General features: G+C 42.5%; 1 protein-coding gene across 1 annotated transcript in view; it reads right to left on the minus strand.

Moving 5' to 3' along the window:
- Positions 1-21,339, minus strand: part of LOC125447006 (glutamate receptor ionotropic, NMDA 2B-like) — a 382,369-nt gene that overhangs the window by 161,792 nt on the left and 199,238 nt on the right. The window contains exon 4 of the mRNA XM_059640487.1: positions 17,818-18,416. Within this exon, the coding sequence (XP_059496470.1) occupies positions 17,818-18,416 (599 nt within the window). The remainder of the gene's footprint in view (positions 1-17,817; positions 18,417-21,339) is intronic.

Here is a 21,339-nt window from a genome sequence, read left to right on the forward strand (position 1 = left end):
TCATGGGCTCTATGTAATACACTGGCATTCAGCCTGTAACTGATAGTAATCTGAAACCCACTGAGATTCACACTGAAATGACAGTCAGAGTACCCCTGTGCCATACAAGGTTTCCAGTTCACTTTACTTTTAATAGGCCTGCCTCTGTCTCTCTCTCTCTCTCTCTCTTTCTTTTTCTCTCTATCTCCTCACCTCCTTGGTTTCTCTTGAAGTCAAGGGCTGAATTTCTGGCGTGGCCAAGAGCATTTAGTATGGAGGGAGGGGGAATTTAACTGGGGTAGAGGTTAAAATCAGATTCCTGATGACTGGTTAAAGTTCCGGTATTAAGTTCTCAGAACATTTAAGACGAATCAGCTTTTCCCACCATAATAATTGGGATTCTGTTTTACATTCATTTTAGCAATCAAATAGGAAAACCACATGCTCATTATCCTGCCCAGAAAGAGGCATGTACCTGGCAAGGGAAACCTCTACCTGGAAGCTTCAGTGAATATACACTTCTTCAGTAACTTGGGTCCTTAAAAGTCCAGGGTTCTTTGTGTGAATTATTACAGTATGAGGGATACACACTGCTGGTCTGACCAGCTCATGCAATATCTCATTAATAACTGGTCATACAAGGTGCTGTTGTTGACCTCAAGCAGTGGTAGGGATACAGTCCAGTCACACTGAGTGATGCCAGCAAACCTAACCAGGGCATGCTTAAGGAGCTCATAGCCAAAGCAACTTAAGAGAAATGTAACTGATAAAGGTGTGAAGGTATTGGGCAGTTACAATGTTAGGGGTGCCAGAAAGATTTTAGGGAATGGAGGTAGGCCTCTGGAAGGCAGAGGAATGATTCAAAGTGATTGAGATGAGGAGTAAAATGCAAGGTAGGAGAGTGAGAACAGCTGTGGGCAATGAGGTGTGCCAGTCAGGGGGAAGCACAGGTGAATTGAAAAAGGGGTGGCACAAATGGTGAGGGCGAGGAGCTGGATGAGTGTGCCCTTCGGGAGGGTAGAGCAGGAAGGTCAGGGGAAATGATGAATGGGGCCACAGTTACATGGGAGAAGGGACAACGAGGATGGAGGGAAAATGTAGGTTAGAGCAGTAGTTTGAGACTGAAGAAATTAAAAACAAAATTGACGCGAAATAGTATTCCATTGAGGCCTGTCAAAAATAAAATATGTGGCACTGAGAATGCACATTAGAAATAGGAGGAGCCTGAGATCAGATGGCACAACTTGCTCTGTAACACAAAATCCAGAGTTGAGTGAATAGAAACACACCCAAATGAAAATTAATGTGTGAGCAGTCTTTTAAGGATTTTGAACAGCTCTAATTCAAGACCTATAACTCATGCAAAACAACATTGACGATGGTGATAGTGCTGGTGATGGCCCAGCAGACTCGATAGGCCAAAGGGCTTTTTTTTATGCTCCATTTTCTCTAAACCATGCAGGACGGTTCACTAACCAGGGTATCTGAATCTGAAGGGCATGTGGATAGAGCTATTATACAAGCTATCGATTCCAAGATTGCAGTCATGTCACAGTCAGTACTGAAGGCTACCAAGCGTCAAACTGAGCCACAATGCCACAGCAATAGAATGCACTATAAAGCTCAACAGAAATTCCTTGCATACAGCTGAATGAAGAAGAGGGCAAGGAGCCATGGGTCATGTAGGATGGGCCTCCCCACGTTGAGGCGACGGCAGGGCAGGCTTTTGATTAGGATGCGAGCAGCCCGATAAAGGCCCAAAGATTTGAGTGAGGACTAGTTGTCAAAGGGAAACCAAGCATCTCTTTCTTGCTAGTTATTCACAGATGTTTACAGTAAAGCAAAGTGTTTGCCCAGGTGAAGCCGGCAGGTGGACTGGCTTTGATGTAATACAGGGGAGAAGACGAAGTAATTATCAGTGCCAATTACACCAGGGACCGGGAGCTCAGAAGGCTCTAGCAGTGGATGAGGAAACAGTGCTTGAAGAGGGGAGCCAGGGTCTTCAGCATCAGTCAAGTGGTGCCCCTTAACAAATTCTACTGAGGATCAAGCAGTGTACTAGACAGGGTGTACCAAAGATTGAGCAAGTACTGACAGAGGAGCGCAGCATCCTCCCATCACTAAGAATACCATTATCTACATCCAATAGCTCCTGTAGTAAGATCTTCAACCACATGGCTTGGGAAGAAGCATTGTAGATCACAGTGGCATTGAACTTCCTGACCAGTGACACCTTTCAAATCTCAATTGGAGACGTATGTGGTAAAACGATAAAGTCACCATACTCCTACTCTCTCATGAGACAAAGATGACTGGTGGTGGCTTCACCCAAAGGTCATCACACTTCAGGTGAGGGTAGGAGGTTGAGAAGCAAAATCCTTCATGGTGAACCTCAGTCAGTGCAAGAATTGATACAGATAGTAAGAACTGCCGATGCTGGAGAAACTGAGATAACACGGTGTGAAGCTGGATGAACAAAGCAGGCCAAGCAGCGTCAGAGGAGCAGGAAAGCTTGATGTTTTGGGCCGAGACCCTTCTTCAGAAATGGGGGAGGGGCAGGGGATTCTGAAATAAATAGGGAGACAGGGGAGGCAGATAGAAGATGGATAGAGGAGAAGGTAGGGTGAGAGGAGCAAGACAGGTCAAAGAGGCGGGGTTAGAGTCAGTGAAGGTGAGTGTAGGTGGGGAGTTAGAGAGGGGATAGGCCAGTCCAGGGAGGGCTGACAGGTCGCGGGGTCTGGGCGGGGGGGAGGGTTGGAGTGGGATGAGGTTAGTGAGTAGGGGTTGGGGGTGGGGCTTGAGACGGTAGGAATGGTTAGGGAGTCGGGGACTAGCTTGGCTGGTTTTGGCAATGTGGTCAGGGGAGGGGAGATTTTGAAGCTTGTGAAGTCCACATTGATACCCTGGGGCTGCAGGGTACCCAAGCGAAATATCAGATGCTGTTCCTTCATCTTTCAAGTGGCGTCACTGTGGCAATGCAGGAGGCCCAAGATGGTTATGTCTTCCGGGGAGTGGGAGGGGGGGAATTGAAATGGTTCATGACTGGGAGGTGTAGTTGTTTGTTGCGAACAGAGCGTAGGTGTTCCGCAAAGCAGTCCCCAAGCCTCTGTTTAGTTTCCACAATGTAGAGGAGGCCACAACGGGAACAGCGGATACAGTATACTACATTAACAGATGTGCAGGTGAACATCTGTTTGATGTGAAAAGTCTTCCTAAGGCCTGGGATTGGGGTGAGGAGGGAGGTATAGGGGCAGGTGTAGCACTTGCTTCGGTTGCAGGGAAAAGTGCCAGGGGTGGTGGGGCTGGAGGGGAGTGTGGAGCGGACAGGGGAGTCATGGAGAGAGTTACCCCTCCAGAAAGCACATAAGGGAAAAATGTCTTTGGTGGTGGGGTTGGATTGCAGGTGGTGGAAGTGTCGGAGGATGACGTGTTGGATTTGGAGGTTGGTGGGGTGTATGTGAGGACAAGGGGGATTCTGTTTTGGTTGTTAGTGTGGGTAGGGGGTGTGAGGGATGAGTTGCGGGAAATGCGGGAGACACGGTCAATGGCATTTTTGATCACTGTGGAGGGGAAGTTGCAGTTTGTGAAAAAAGAGGACATCTGGGATGTCCAGGAGTAGAATGCCTCATCTCGGGAGCAGATGTGGCAGAGGTGAAGGAATTGGGAATAGGGAATGGCCTTTTTAAGACCATTAGACCATAAGACATAGGAGTGGAAGTAAGGCCATTCGGCCCATCGAGTCCACTCCACCATTTAAATCATGGCTGATGGACATTTCAACTCCACTTCCCTGCACTCTCCCTGTAGCCCTTGATTCCTTGTGAGATCAAGAATTTATTGATATTTGCCTTGAAGGCATTTAATGTCCCAGCCTCCACTGCGCTCCGTGCCAATGAAATCCACGGGCCCAACCACTCTGGCTGAAGAAATGTCTCCTCATTTCCGTTTTAAATTTACCCCCTCTAATTCTAAGGCTGTGCCGATGGGTCCCAGTCTCCCCGCCTAACGGAAACAACTTCCCAGCGTCCACCCTTTCTAAGCCATGGAAGGTGGGTGAGAGGAGAAATGTTCAAGGTAGTTGTGGGAGTCGGTAGGCTTAAAATGTATATCGGTTTCCAGGTGGATGCCAGAGATGGAGGCAGAGGGGTCCAGGAAGCAGCGAGGGGTGTCAGAGATGGTCCAGGTAAACCTAAGGTTGGGGTGGAAGGTGTTAGTGAAGTGGACGAACTGTTTGAGCTCCTCGTGGGAACACGAGGTGGCACTGAAAGAGTCAGCAATGTAACAAAGAAAGAGATGGGGGATAGGGCCAGTGTAGGTACGGAAGAGGGATTGTTCCACGTGCCCTACAAAGAGGCAGGAATAGCTTGGGCCCATGCGGGTACCCATGGCCACCCCCTTTGTCTGTAGGAAGTGGGAGGAATTAAAGAAGTTGTTGAGGGTGAGGACGAGTTCGGGTAAACGGATAAGGGTGTCAGTGGAGGGGGCTGGCCGGGTCTGCGGGACAGGAAGTGGAGGGCTTTTAGGCCATCAGCATGGGGAATGCAGGTGTATAGGGACTGGATGTCCAGAGTGAAAATGAGGTGTTGGAATTGCAGGAATTGAACCAACACTGCTGGTGTCGTGCTGCATTGCAGACCAGCTGTCCAGCTAACTAAGCCAGCCAGTACCCTATGTAATACAGCCCACTGAGCAGCCCCCACATGCCTTGGTGCATTCCCCAATGCCCTTCTTAGGAAAGCTTTTCTCTTTCTCCAATTCACTCTGGACTCAGACAACTAAGCTGCCAGAGTGGTTAGACGTGCAGGCCTTTTTGGGTCCTCTCAGATAAGAGGGCATCAATGGCTGCCCATATGTGACCCTCACTGCTGCCTGGCATCATCCAGCCAAACAGGAAGAGATTTTACTTTCTCAATGTCCAACTTACTTGTAAGCACAGACAGAAAGAAATAAAAATTCAGATATTGGTCCGCTATCCAGAGACGTGTCATGACATTTGCATTTTGCGTAACTCACTTGTACCATTAGTGATTTGCTTTATGTATCATCTCCAGGTTGACTCTTGTGGTGCAATGGTGGTGTCCCTACTCCTGAGCTAGGAGGCCTGGTTCAAGTCCTGCTTGCACCAGAGATGTGTCATATTGTTTCTGAACTGGTTGATTAAAAAATATAATTCTTCAGGTGCTGGCTTATGGGGGACAAGGGGTACCTCAGAAGCCTAATGTCCCCATTATGTAACTCCCAGTCCAATATTGGACACAGAAGTACAACACTGCTCATTCGCCTAAGAGGGAATCATTGAAAAGGCACGTTATCTATTAATGATGTGCTTTGTTACCTGAACTGCTCAGGAGTAGCATTCCAGTACCCACTGGACAGGCTATCCAGAATATTGCTTGCTCACTGAGCCTTTCACAACCCTTAGCTCAATAACGGTGTGACAATTCAGCAGAGGGGAGATGAACCAGCTGGGTATTTTGAATACATAACAAAGAGGATAACTAAGGGTAGTACTATTGTTGTCACATACATGGACTTTCAAACGAAATTCAATTCAGCTCCACACAGCAAAATTTGAGAAAAATTATAGCACGTGGATTAAAAAAGACAGTAGGGATATTGATACAAGACTGGCTGAGCAATAGGAAACAGAGTTATAGTCAATGGATGTTTTCTGGATTGGAGAAAGGTTTGTAGCAGTGTTGCTATTGGGGCTTGGTTTTTCCTGATGCATATTAATGATCTAGATCTTGGTGTATAGGGGGTAATTTCAAAGTCTGCAGATGATACAAAACTTGGAAGCATTGAAAACTGAGAGAAGAATAGCGTTGAACTCCAACAGGACACAAAAATGTTGGTGGAGTGGACAGAAATGTAGCACAGTGTGGAGAAGTTTGAGATGATGCATTTTCATAAGAAGAACATTGTATAAAAAAGTGGTACAATGTTCTAAGGATTATGGAAGCAATTACTGAAGATATTGAAGATTGATTACTGAAGATTGGTGAAGGGAGGAGTTCATAAAATATACAGTATCCTGGACTGCTTTAATAAAGGCATAGAGTACAAGAGCAAGGAATAACATAATAATGTAAAGTATTGGAAAGTATGCAGAGGGGGTTTACAGGAAAGGTTCCAGGGATTGGAAACTTCAGCTACAAGGACAGATTGGAGATGTTGGGATTGTTCTCCTTGAAGAGGATTTCTGATAGAGGTTTTTAAAATCATATGAGGTCTGGAGAGGGTTTCAATTCAACTGTTGAAAAAGATGCTGTACTTTCCCATTTCAACAACTCCAGGGATTTGAGAGTTGCTCCTAATACACCATCATAATTCTATTCCATGTGTTAGTCACTCTTCAGTGTGAAGAGGCATTTCTTGCCATCAATAGAAAATTCATTCTCATTAGTAATCTGTTTTATGATTCTTCGATCTCATGCACCTTCCATCCAGGCAGAAATGCCCCATCTCTTTTCAGTCCCTTCTCAACATCCTGACTGTGGATATAAGCATCTGCCTTGTGGCTTTTCTCTATGCTGCTTCCAGCAATTATTCTTGTCTCTTAATGACCAGAACTGGACTTGGTATGCATGCTGCGGTCTGACAAAAACTGTGCAGTTTGCTAATAGTTTGGATTTGACTTGATTTATCATTGTCACATATACCTAGGTACAGTGAAAAGTATTGGTTACAGCACCACCTTCAACACTATATTTCTAACCAAACTTATCTCCAAGACCTAGGTCTCTGTTCCGCCTTCTGCAACTGGATCCTCGATTCCTGATCCACAGACTGCAGTCAGAGAGTATAGGCAACAACAGCACTTCCACGACAATCTTCTACACTGGCACCCTGCAAGGCTGGGGCCCTTACCATACTCCCTGTACACTCATGACCACATTTCGTCTGAACTCCATCCACACAAGTTTACTATCAACACCACTATTGTGATAGAATTTCCTCTTACTAACTTTTCACTCTTAGTTCAAGGGCTTAATTTGGTGATTTTGGCCATCATGGTTGAAGATGTTGAAGGCTGAATCTATTAAATTAACAAAGTCATCTGCTCCTCCATTCTTGGAAGGTGAAATATCTTTCAGGAAGCCTATTTCCAAGAATAATAATCAGCTGCACTTATTTTGAGCTTGGGTTTGTTTAAATGACTTTGAAAGTCTGTTTTACGAAAGGCAGTCGAAGCACAATCCTTGAATATTTCGAAGCCAGAGGTAGACAGATTCTTGATGATAAGTGTTATCAGGGATATTTGAGAACATGAATTAATTAGATCAACCGTGATCTGACTGAACGGCAAAACAGGCTTAACAGGTCAAGTGACCTATTCCTGCTCCAAATAGCAAGCTTGTATGTTTAGCTTGGGGATCTTTTGCCTCCATAATATCGAGTAAACTGAGAGTTATAACTCGATTTTATTCTGCTGTAAAAAAAGCTTGCACCTGATTCCTAGTGACATTATTATCTTATTCAGCTATTGCCTAGACGAAACTCACCCAGCTGAATGGATTTGCATTATTAAAATAAAATTACCATTGTACTATGAAAATGGAAGTAACAAGATTAACATCTCGCTTTCCAAAGGCGGAATGCATCCTAGTAAATTAGCAATCAAATTTCAACAGAGCGGCACTTTCAAAGCTGTTGAGGCTTTTCCCTGGTGTGCTAACCTCTCACAAAGTCAAGCTGACAAAAGAGGCTTCAGGTAGGAAATCGTCAGCCTGTTCATTCAGATACTGCAGTACCAAGAACAAGTCTGATAATCCCACATGCCTGCAAATTTACTCCAGGAAGTCATTCGCAATTTCTTGAAAAAGGCTGTTAACTCCTTCCACATATCTCCAGAGTAAATTTAATTTGCCTTCTGCAAATTCAAAATTCCTTCTTGAGATGCAATTACTTCTTATGACTTTATAACTATATTCAGTTTTATATTTTAACACAGAATTCCTACATTGCACAAGCAGGCCATACAGCTTATCAACTCCACACCAACACTTTGAAGGGCATCCACCAAGACCTACCCCTATCCCTGTCACCCTCCATTCCCCAGAGCTAATCCATCTAGTCTGCACATCCCTGGACACAAATTTAGCCTAGCCAATCCACCTAATTTGCACATTTTTGGACTGTGGGAGGAAACTAGAGCACGAAGAGGAAAGCTACATAGACATGCAGAAAATGTGCAAACTCCATGCAGACTATAAACAGACACTGGAATCAAACCCGGATCCCTAGTACTGTGAGGCAGCAGTGCTGACCACCGAGCCACTGTGATACCCTGTGCAAAGGATCAACTGATTACTTATTCTCTGCCAACAGTATGGCCATTAAATGCAGAAAAACAACTCAGTCGATCCTCCAGACATAAATGTTAGTGTATTGTGATGTCTGTGGTAATCATTAAATTTGAAGGAGCCCAAATAATTGTTATTCTCTATGAATAATAAATTGCCAATGAAATGTTGCTGTTTCATCAGTTCTGCTTGATGCCTACTTTGTGAGTGTGAGCCAGTGTAAGGAAAGGATTAAAGGACCTCAGAGCAGTATTTGCAATGTCAAAAACCAGATGGATGCAGTACTGACTAATTACATCAATATTTGTTAATTGCAGCGATAATACTGCAATGAATAGAATGTTTAGTCATTTAAACAATGTTGTAGAATAGCAATTATGGGCTCTTGTGGTGCAGTGGCTGTGTCCCTACCTCTAGATCAAAGACCTGGGTTCAAGTCTCACCTACTCCAGAGGTGCATCATTGCATGTCTGAACAAGATGAGTTCTTTTTTAAATATCTCGAAGGGTAATCATAACAAGCTGGTTGAAATCAGGACAAGATATTTGAAATTAGACAGGTATCAGAGTGGAAATTCTTTTCCAAAGAATGGTCACTGGACTGGAAACATTAACTATGTTTCTTTCTCCACTGATGCTGCCAAAGCTGCTGATCTTCTCCAGCAATTTCTGTTTTTGTTTGTTCCAGATCTCCAGCATTGGCAGTTCTTTGTTTTATTATATAGGCAGTCAAAATGGGGCTGGCAGACTACTTGGAAATACCTTAATCAACCACCAGCCAATCATGCAACCAACAAAACTAATCTCCATCCAGAAGTGGATTGCATACATCAGCTCTTTCTGAAATTATATTTCATAAGTCAACACCTGATAAGTCCCCCACAAAAGTACTCAAGAAATAAAACAGAAGATATATACTGACAGGAAAGGTCCTAGTGAACCAAGCAGCAAAATCTTAGCTACCTCAGATGCACCATCTGATTGGTAACTACATTGTTTCAGTGAAACTTTTGTTTTTAATTCTCCGTAATGGATTTAAGTAAAGGTAATGTCACCATAGTCTTACCAGACCAAATGGCTACTCTCTCATTAGAGAGAGAGAGAGAGAGAGAGACAACTGGAGGTGTATTTAACCTGAGGGTCATCATAGAGAGAAAAGGAAAATCCTTCACGGTAACCTTAGCCAGTGCAGGAATTGAACCCACACTAATGGTGCTACATCAACACTGCAAATCACCCTTCCAGCCAATTAAACTAACTAAACCCCAAAGGAAAAGTTACCACTGTTTTACAGGTATCTATTTTAATAGGGCTGCTTTCTCATTAGACAGAAACGACTGGTGTTAATTTAACCTGAGGGTCACCATCCTCAAGTGAGGGGAAAGATTCAGAAGGAGGATCCTTCATGGCAACCTCAGCCAAAGCAGGAATTGATTAAGTATGAGATGGTGTCAATCATCTCTGTCCCCAAATTAAAGAGGTGAAATCTCCTATGTCAGTATAACTAATTAGTTCACACACACTTGCTACACTGAGATCGCATTAGAAACTGTTTGGACAAATGTGGATTAATTAAGGAAAGTCAGCATCAGGATTTGTTCGGGAAAGCTAACTAACTTGCTTCAGTTTTTTGATGAAGTAGCTGTGAGATTGATGAGGGTTATATGGTCGATGGGCCTCCAAGAGGCATTTGATAAAGTGTCAATAACAGGCTTGCCTGTAAAGTCGAAGTCTATGGCATAAAAAAGATACTATTAGTGTGGTCTGGATTCAAGTTTGACTGAGTAACAAAAGACCAAGAGCACTGGTGAACAACTGTTTTTCAACATGAGAAAGGTATCCAGCGGGATCTTCAGGGTTTGATTATGTTATATATTGACGAGCTGTGATTGGGTGCACTGGGTACAATTTAAAAATTTATAAAACTTGGAAGCATTGTGATCAGTGAAGGCGATCAAGTGGCTTATGGAATGGGCAGATAAATGTCTAATGAAATCAATGCAGAGAAGTGTGAAACATTACAGTTTGGTAAACAGAATGAGGAAAGAATATAAATAAAGATTGCAATTATAATGGAAACACGTAAGATCCAGATGGCACTTGGGCTCACACAGAGTGGATATTGAAAAGATGCTTCCCATTGTGCAAGAGACTCGAACTAGGGGGTATTATTTAAATCTCAGAGAAGGAAATGAGGAAGATTTTTTCCTTACAGAGGTTTGAGAGTCTTTGGAACCCTCATCCCAATGGAGTGGTGGAAGTGGGATCATATCTCTCTTTCCCTCCACCTTTCAAACACACACACACACACACACACACACACACACGTAAATCTATGGGATGAATTTGTATTTGCAAATACATTCTATTTTGTTCAAAAATCACACAATTGATAGGCAGTCAGTCAATGTGGCATCTATAAATTCCTACTTTAGAAATAAAACCAGTCTGACTCCAAACCACAAGACAAAACAGATTCTAAACAACGCCTCACATCTAACTTGCATTGTCTGAGCTAAAATTCACCTCTTCTTTACACTGATAAAACCTTTATTTCCCTAAGGGTAGTGACTTGAAAGAAGTTCAAGGATTTATGTATACATGTTAATCAATTAAAACCTTCGAATTGATTAAAAGATTTAACAGCATCTTGGGTTTGTTTAATACATCCTCATCAGTTGTGTGACCCTTTGATTGTTTACTTATAAATTCTGTGTCTGATACTATTCTCTCTCACTAACACCTGAAGAAGCAGCAAGGCTCTGAAAGCTTGTGTTTTCAAAATAAACCTACTGGGCTATAACTTAGTGTCATGTGATTTCTGACTTTGAATATTTATAAAGGCAGAGGTAAATAGATTCTTGATTTAACAAGGGAGTCAAAGGTAATTTGGGGTAGGTGTGAATATAGAATTAGGCAACAATCAGGTCGGCCATGATTTCATGGAATGGCAAAGCAGGCTCAAGGGCCGAATGGCCAACCCCTGGTCCTTGCCAGCATATGAGGAAGATGAAGCAAAAAAAGAGGTCTATGGATATATGTAAATAGGTACAAGTTGAGAAACTGGCTAAGGGAGTGCACCCAGAACCTGGACTCTATAAATAGTGACATAGAGTGTCAGAACAAGTATGGTGAATCTTTGTAAAATGCTGGATTTGTCTCAACTGGGACAATGATTTAAGGTGATTAGAAAAAGAACCAGAGGAAACCATTTTTTTTACCCAGCAACTAGTTGGGATCCAGAATGCATTGCCTGACAGTAGGGTGAAGGCATATGTAATTATCACTTTAAAAAGGAATTTAAATCTGTGAGAAAAGGATTTCCGAAGTTATGGAGCAAAGGATGGGACATAGACATTTAGTTCTATGGCTGCTTGGTAGTTTACATTAGGATGGATAAGGTATATTTCAATTTGCAGAGTATTCTGGGTATAGACATCCACTATTAGCATTCAAATCATGGACTTCTCAATATTAAGGTCCAGTCCACGACAATCAAGATTGTGACAGGAAATGTATGAATTAAATTAATCATTTATATAAAATTCCCTGCCTGTGACCTTGAGAAATGACAATGTGGTACAGCAAGCCATAAACACAAAATTGTTTTCCTTTGTTTTTTCCTGGAACAAGCTCAGAGAGACAATACGTCCATTCTGAGCAAGCATATTAATTACATAAGAGAGTAAAGCCTTCCCCTTTTTTTGAATCCAACAAACAGTGCTTTCAGTTAAATGGCCTATTATCAAGACCATAAAACCATCATACGTAGGAGCATAAGTAGGCCATGTGGCCCATCCAGTCTGCTCCACAATTCAATGGGATCATGGATGATCTGATAATCCTCAACTTCACTATCCTGCCTTTATTTCATAACCCTTGATTCTCTAACTGTTTAAAAATCTGTCTATCTCAACTTGGAATATACTCATTGACCCAGTTTCTACAGCCCTCAGCAGTAAAGCATTCCACAGATTCATTATCATTTCAGAGAAGAAATTCCTCTCCTCTCTATCCTAACTGAGTGACCTTTACTTTGTGATTATGTCCTCTGATCCTGGACTCTCCCACAAAATTGAACAATCTATCAGCATTACTCTGTCAAGCCTCCTAAGAAAATTATTTTTTTCAATTCTTTTAATGTCCATGAAGTACACACCGAGCCTACTCAACCTTTCCTCAAAAGAAATTCCCTTCACATCTGGGATCAATCTAGTGAACCTTCTCTGAACTGCTTCCTGTATATTTTTTCTTAGATGAAGGACTGAAAACTGTTCACTCTGATGAAGGGTCTAGGCCCGAAACGTCAGCTTTTATGCTCCTGAGATGCTGCTGGGCCTGCTGTGTTCATCTAGCCTCACATTTTATTATCAACAATACTCCAAGTGTGGTCTGACTTAGTGCCTCATATAGTTTTAACAAACCCTCCCTACTGTTGTACTCCATTCACTTTGAAATAAAAACCGAGGTGCAATTTCAATATTAAACTTAATTTATCCCCGATATTCAGAGTAGGATAAATGCTTTTGTCTATGACAGCAATACTTACACTGCCAACTACTTTGCAACTACTGCAAAGTGTAAAATAAGCTTCGTGAGCCTCGATTAGACAGATTTATCCTAAGGCAGCAGAAATCCTAGACCAAAAGGCTGAGGGACTTGAGGCTGTTTTCATTAGAGAGAAGAAGGTTGAGAGGTGACTTAATTGAAACATATAAAATAATCAGAGGGTTAGATAGGGTGGATAGGGAGAGCCTTTTTCCTAGGATGGTGACGGCGAGCACGAGGGGGCATAGCTTCAAATTGAGGGGTGAAAGATATAGGACAGATGTCAGAGGTGGTTTCTTCACTCAGAGAGTAGTAAGGGAATGGAACGCTTTGCCTGCAATGGTAGTAGATTCGCCAACTTTAGGTACATTTAAGTCGTCATTGGATAAGCATATGGACGTACATGGAATAGTGTAGGTTAGATGGGCTTGAGATCAGTATGAGAGGTCGGCACAACATCGAAGGCCGAAGGGCCTGTACTGTGCTGTAATGTTCTATGTTCTATGTTAAACTCACCCAACACAAAACTGGCTATCATTAAAATAAAATAATAGATTAACACCCTGATTTCTAAAGGTAGAGACCATCCCATGAAACTGCCAAAGAAAAATCAACAATTTGGTACTTTGAAAGACTTCGTGGTAGTGCAGAGGGAAGGGGCTTTCTCCCACATCAACTTCTTGTGAAGTTAACCATTTCAGAAAAGGTTTCGGGTGAAAGTTGGTGGAATCCTGCAAGTGGCCATGACAACATTGCTGCAAATTTATCCATTAAGGCTTTCACTCTAAATTACAGCCCAGTGTTGGAACGCAGTAAAATCCTTTGGGTTACATGTAGTGGAGAACGACTGATATGAAATGTATATTGTAAATGTAACTGGTAATATTAAATTTTATTATTGGAGTTTAGATGAATGACAGGTGTTATTGATTCTGACAGAACTTGGCATGGTGTATCCAAAAAGCATGTGTCCTCTTGCAGGAGAGACTAGAACTAGGCGACACAGTTTAAAAGTAAAAGATCTTCCATTTAAGGCGGTGATGAGGAGGAATTATTTTCTTTTAGAGAGTTGAGAGTCTTTGGATCTTTTTCTCCCCCAGAAAACAGAAGAGACTGTCTTATTAAATATCTTTAGGGCAAAGGCAGATAGATTCTAGATGAACAAAGGAATCATTTGTTATTGGCAGTAGGTTGGAATGTGAATCAGCCATCATTTTATTGAACGACAGAGCAGGTTGATTGAGATGCTGAATGGCCTTGCCATGCTCCTAATTAAGTATTTATTTGTTCATAAATGTAGTCAGGTACCATATGGTGCCACATACCATAATGAACAAATTTGCACTTTATTATGTTCTATATAATGTCAAATTACAAATAAAATGTACTTTCACAGTCTTTATGATTTAAGTACATCTTCTGAAAAATTATTTGTTAGAACAGCAGTTTCTTGAATAAACTTTTTACAACCTCTTCCATCATTGTACAATCACTCTCCCATTTACACCCAAGAGGAAAGTTAATCACTTATTTGCAATTTCAAAATTTTCATTTTGAAAATATAGGTCTACAATGTTAGAATCTAATAACATTCAGTGCATTTAGTGTTCACTCTCAATGGATGACTTATTCTCTGTTTGACAGTCTTGAGAGAAGAAAGAAACAAATTCACCAGATATGCCAACACTGGAGCCTCAATGTAACCCCCTCTCCCCATGCACTTGCAGAGAGACATGAGCAAAGCTGCACATTACCAAGAAGTGACCCCTTTACACACAAATTGGTGGATGATTCACCTTCGTCTGAACAAATGGGAAATCCGTTACTTGTCTCTAGAAGCTGCATTCATGAATTAATGTACCTACCTGTGTATTTTGATGTCTGTAATAATTATCCAATATAAAGCATGAAGGCCTATATGTTTATACATTATAATTTTGTCATACTGGCAATGTAATGTTGCATTTTAGTCAATACAGCTTGCTGCATAATTTGTTAATTTGCCAACTTAATTATTACATACTTGCTGCACTGCTGACATGACTTTTCACAATGCATCAAGCCCCTTTATGCCGCTGCTTATGGGTCACCCGTAAATCAAATAAAGCCAAATCTAGTACACATTGCGTGCTTGGTATGGATGGCCACCATTAGGTCTCAAATTCAGCTTAGATTCTCTTTAGATTTAAGTGAGGTAAATCACATTTTGAGCAAAGATCGATACATTGGATTAGTTATTACTATAAGTTCCCTGACTGCAGCTCAAGCCTGTCACTGGCCCATGAGAAGTGGAATTGGATTGGCACTAACCACAAAAACAAAATGCTTTATCACTTAACTTGCCAGCACCAGGTCCCAGGAGACCAAATCTACAGGGCACCTAACAACAAGTCCAGTTTTTGCATTTAGTTTGTTTCTCAGGGCACTGCTTGTTGGGAGCTCCTGTTCAGAAATTTGCAAATACCATATATGTAGTATACAAGGGAAATAAAAATCAAGCCACACATAACAACTACTTTATTTCATTGTTAAAATGTAATGCATTAAAGATAAATTAAAGTTCAACATTTCATGGGGCACCCTTGCTCCCAGATTATCATTGAGAATAAAGTCGTGCTAGTATTGATCAAATCTCTCTTCAGAAACATCAAAGAATCGCAATAAATGATGTAACTTTCATTTTAAATTATGTAGCAATTCTGTTCATTTGCATTCTTAGTATAACTATTTGTTTCCACATGTTATAGGCTGATCCACTGGATTTCACTTTTTGCAAAGGAATAGGAGTGAATTGCCAAATATTATCTACAAAGCACCAGAGCTACATACAATAAAAATGAGAACTTAACTCATCCGATTAATATAAAAGCAATAGTCCTTACCACCGCCTTAAGGCCATTGCTGTTGTTTGAGCTACTGTCAATCTTATAAACTGACTGGTCAACTGTTGCAAGTTTTCTATGTTGATATTCATGTCATAAAGATGCTTATGTTTAAATTAGGATTGAAACGTTGGCATTACGTAGAACAAACTGTATCTATCACATTTTACTAGGGTTCCTTACAGGATCAAGTAGTTCAATAATGTTGAACTTATTGAAGGATTTTGAACATGGTCATTTTAATGCCTGCATTTAAGGACTACCAAATAGATGAAGCAAAAACCCTGGATTAATTTGTTGCAAAAAAAATTATTAAGCTTGACCAAAATTACAAGGCATGCTGGGAAACTGTTGACAGGGTTGACAGAATACCATTGAGATCAGTATTGCTCTAAGTTTGAAGGACATATTAAAGATAAGCAAACCGAACAAAGATGTGTCTTCTCAAAGCTTGAGAGGAAGGTAAACTCTAAATAGATTTTTCTGCCAGGGAGAAAATAGACATTTTATAATCATTCAAAGGAGACAGAATGAAAAGCAGTTCAAAAAAGGTCTCAAAAAACGATTACCTCTCTACAAAAGGAGTTGATCACCTCAGGTGAAGATTGGAGGCATTTCTATCTGCAAATCCAGGTTTCAAAACATCACTAAAACCAATTAAATTGTAAAGTATTTCAATCTTGGTTGATTCTTATCTCTTGTATTCTAAGAAATATGAAAAATACACATACACTATATAAACCTAACAAAATCTCAACACCATGAGTACAGTATTAGGCTCCACTTTGGAGAGTGTAAAGCTCAACCTCACTGGTAAATCAGGAAATTCAGGGCAAAACAAAACTGAACAAATTGAGTCCTCTATTTCATTAGATAGATGCATATTATTGAGTGAATATGCTAGAAGCATTCAAAATCATTCAAGAAAGTGATAGAAAGAAGTGGGCTGTTTCCATTAGCTGTGAGATCAGTATTAACGGTTTGTAGGTGCAAGATTAAATATAAGAGATTTACATCATAGGAAGCATTTTTATGCAGAGTTGTGGAATTCACTCATGGTTAGTGACTCAGACAATAGCAAAGTCAACATTAAAGGTCAAACTGGATAAGTGAAGGAAAGGAATTGAAGAGACAATTGTGAGTTGTTTCCTTTTTTTGGCTTTTCCTGTGTTATATAGGATCACCACAATGTTGGTTCATCACCTTCGTATCTACCATCATTTATTTTGATATGGAAGGGTTGCTTTACAGCTGTTGGCCATTCCTGCCACTAAGCCCATCTCATTTACCTCAGCTGGGAGACTGAAGAGACAACCTAATAATTGGTAATCATGATTTAGATTATTTTCTCACATGGAGAATAAACAAGTACATGGATTGGCTGGGCCAAAAGTCCAGATTCCATGTTGTAACTTTCTTTCCTTAGGCAGTTGCAGGTCTCCGTTTTCCCACAGGCCTTGGATTTTGCTTCCATCCTTAACCAAGGTCTATCGGAGGTTGCAGATCTCTGGGGGCTAGAATGGAGGTAATCCAGCTTCGGGTCAGTCGTAAGATCCAAGAGCAGGAACGAAACATGGCTTTCAAAAACCATTTATTGCACATTAAAGAATGGCAGGATTATGAAATTTACCAAAATTTCTTCAACAAACAGGTGTGGCTATATTTTTAAGCTGTGGTTATTGAACCATTCCTGCTTTCTGGGGTGGGTCCAGACCGAGGAAATGTGATGGTGCAGTCCACCCATAGCCATAGAAATGATGACCGTGTTCTGAGCAACACTTAATTATATTCACCACTGAGAATCCTGTGAAACGGCTGAATGCCACTTTGTAAGGTGTGCTGTAATACTCAGGGAATATTAGCAAATGGCTAGCAACGTATGTTAGAATATTGTAGCAAGTGAATAAGTGCAGATATTGAAAAAGGCAAATACATTGACAAGCATGCATTTTACAAGGTTGTGCATACACTCGCCCAGGTGCTTTTTGGCATGTCCTGTACCTATCAACAATGCACTTCAGCAATGCAATTCAACACTTGCCATTCAGTCATGAGTTTCAATCTTTGCAATTCCACAGCACAAATCTCAGAATCAGGTCCTACCTGTGCAAAGTGTTTGATTGATGAGCCCTTCTCTCCTGCACGCTGTAGCAGCTAGTTTTGGGTTCCATGATTTCCCTTCGTTCAGCCAGCATTGTCGAGGCTGCTGTGGTGATAATGGCCACTCCATCCCTCACCCTGGCTGGGAGTCCATAATCCCATTCGTCATAGGAAACGGAAATTAATCCTGTCGGGAATTCAGGCAGAATAATATCCGTGTTCCCTGTCACAGTACTTGGCACAATCCAGATGTAGCCATAGCCAGTGAGGCCGACTGACTCGGCCACCTCAAAGATGTAGGTAGCCTCATCCTTGGTGCAAAAGAGGAGGATGACAGGGCTCTGAAGCTTCTTCAGTTGGTTTTGGATTTTGGATTCACCATCATCCATTGAAACATCCAGAGACATAACCTCCTCCATCTCCCAACCAACGAAACTGTTTTCAATGGTGCTTCGTATCTTATTGATAAATTCCTGGTATCCAGGGAAGTAGCTTGTTACAATAGAAAATATATACCAGTCATACTCCTCCATAACATTCAACATCACTGAGGCCTGCTGTTCAATAGATGGCCCAAATTGGAAGAACATTGATGAATCATCCTGCAATACAAAACAGAGCAGAGTTACTGAGCTAAACTACTCCACTGCCATTTAGAAATCAACTTTTCTGGCACCTTCTACCTTATTTCTCACAGAAATCCATCTCAATTTTTCACCCCTTCCTTTTCTTTCTCCTTATCCATTGGCATCTCTCTGTAACAGATATTCATTCAATCTATTTGATAACAGGCTAATGGTCTGAAATGTGAACTTCATTCCACTCCCCATTGAGTATTTCCAGCATTTTCTGTTATTGTTTCAGATTTCTAGCACCTGCAAATATTTTGCCATTGTTTCATTCATTCTTTAAGCCGGTGAGGGGACAGAATGTTGGTTTAGTGGTTAGCACTGCTGCCTCATGATGCTAGGGACCTGGGTTCAATTCGACCCTTGGGTGACTGTGCAGAGTTTGCAAATTTACACCATGTCTACATGGGTTTGTCCTGGTTTCCTCTCGCAGTCCTAAGGTGTGCAATTTAGGTGCATTGCCCATAATGCCTTGGGATGTGTGGGTTAGCCCTGGGAAATGTGGGTTTACACAGATAGGGTTGGTTCAGGTGCTATGCTGTTCAATACTTCTTCTTATTACTTGGTGGAGATAACAATTTAGCTGAAACAATAATCATCCAACTCATTCACTTCCTGTTTGTACCTGTCTCTATCTTTCCCCTCCTTCTACAGTTATATCTGTTTATCTTTTATTTTCCAGCTTTGCTAAAGGGCATAAATCCAAATCTTCAGCTGCCTCAAAGAGTTTGACTCTTTACCGCATTTCCATTGTCATATTTTTTCCAGTATTTGCAATATTTTGGTTTTTATTTCACAAAATTATTAGCTAGAAACAAAGTCCAGTTTTTCACTATAAACTTTTCAAATTATGCTAGTGGAATAGGCATGAACCAGCTCTAATATCACTACCCCTTGGTGCCTCTTGAGTAATTGAACCACACGAAAAAGTCACATCTTTGATACCCAGCCTGTGCCGCATTAGTTCAGTGTAGCCAAAGACGTGACACCACCAGCACGGCAGCTCAGTAGTTAGCCCTGCTATTTGACTGTTTCAGTACCAACCTTGGGCAACTTTATATGTGGAGCTTGCACATTCTCCCTGTGTCTGTGTGGGTTTTGAAGCTGGTGACTGATGAAGTCACTGGACTCATAACGTTAACGCTACTTTCTTCCCATAGGTGCTCCCATAGAGTGGTGGAGCAGGTTTCAATGGCCTATGTTTACTCCTAATGCCATTAAGGGAAGGAAATCACCATCCTTAGCTGGTCTGGCCTGACTCCAGACCCACACCAATATAAATGTCCCTCACTTACCCTCCAAAATAACCTTGGAAGCAATTCACCTTGAAGGCACTAATGATTGGGCAAAAATACTGGCTTTGCCAGTGATGCCAAAGTACCTTTGCTCAGGCAGGGATTCTCGACAGTGATGTCCTGCCAAACAGAAACATGCACAAGAATTCCTAGAAGCATGGCATTCCAACTGGAACTCCATCAACAAACACATTGATTTGGAGCCAATCTACCATCCCCTGAGAAAAAGAACAGGAAATGACATCACCAACACAGGAAATGACATCACCAACCCAAGGAAACCTAACCAGATAAATAGAAAGCGGGACACAACACCAGCGCTTTGTCGGGAGGCTCACTATTGATGTTACCTAGAATAGTGATGAAACATCTGGGAATAAACCTTCAAGCTCAGTGAACCAGCTTACATCTCGAACAAAATAAAGACCCACTTTCTTGTGGACCGAGAGGAGGAGAGTGCTGTGCTGGAGGTGAAAGGAGGATGTCGGGTTGGCTGTGCACCCTTGCAACCAGTGGATCTTAATGCTGGCTTCAGCCTAACGCTGGTTCAGGGGAGCAGCCAACCTGCAACGATGGCTGCAGCAAGTGCTCGTGCCCCAGGTCAGGGGGTCCGGAACACCATCCGTGTTTCCGTAAAGAAGGTGGATGAAGGTGCACCTGTGGACCGCACCTTCTTCGTGAAGAGGGTCCTGTTGGACTGTTGTGGGTTCGCTGCTGTGGACATTTACTGCCTGCAGGATTTCCCTGGAGGAGGTTTCTACGACGTGACCTTCAGGAGTGCCAAGCTTTGCGAGCACTTCCTGGAGGTTTTCAAGGAGAAAGGAGGTGAGGGCCCCCTCTCTGTATTGACTGCTGTCCCGCTGTTTGTGCTGCCAGCGCAGAGGAGCCGTATGGTGACTGTACATATGTACAACCCGCATGTGCCAGCAGTTGATGTCCTGACCTTCCTCGGAAGGTACGTGAAGGTGGAAGGGGACCTAACTGACATCATGGACCCCTTTGGCATCTGGACGAGTAAGAGGCAGGTCAAGGTGACGCTGAGGATGGGCGCGGACGGGAGTGTTGTACACCCACCGTCCAGCTTCGCGATCGGCGGGAGCAAGGGCTACCTGACCTATGCAGGGCAATCTAAAGTCTGCCATGCCTGTGGTAGGTCAGGTCATGTGGCAGCTGACTGCAAAGCCACCATCTGCAGGAACTGCAGGGAGGAGGGACACCTTGCAAAGGGTTGCCCACGAGAGAAAAGCTGCAACCTTTGCGGGGAAGCGGGCCACATCTATAGGGCACGCCCGCAGCGGGGGACCACCTACGCCCAGGTCGCCGGCAGGGGCAATGCGGGGCCAGCCCCCCCGGAGGAGAGGAAGGCACCAGGGCCCAGCAAGGACCCCACTAATGTGCAGGAGGGCCAGGCCGTGCAGGAGGGCCCAGCCCCGCAGGATGGGCCCGAGGCCAGCAAAGCACCCCTGCAGGCTCCGATTTCCCCCCCCCCGACAACCCGGAGTCGATGGAGGCGGCGACAGGCGACCCAGGGGAGTGGACAACAGTCCGGAAAGCGAGGAGGAAGGTGCGTTGACGGGCCAGGAACCGCAACCATCAGGCGG

The sequence above is a fragment of the Stegostoma tigrinum genome, chromosome 38, assembly GCF_030684315.1.
Source record: "Stegostoma tigrinum isolate sSteTig4 chromosome 38, sSteTig4.hap1, whole genome shotgun sequence".
NCBI lineage: Eukaryota > Metazoa > Chordata > Chondrichthyes > Orectolobiformes > Stegostomatidae > Stegostoma > Stegostoma tigrinum.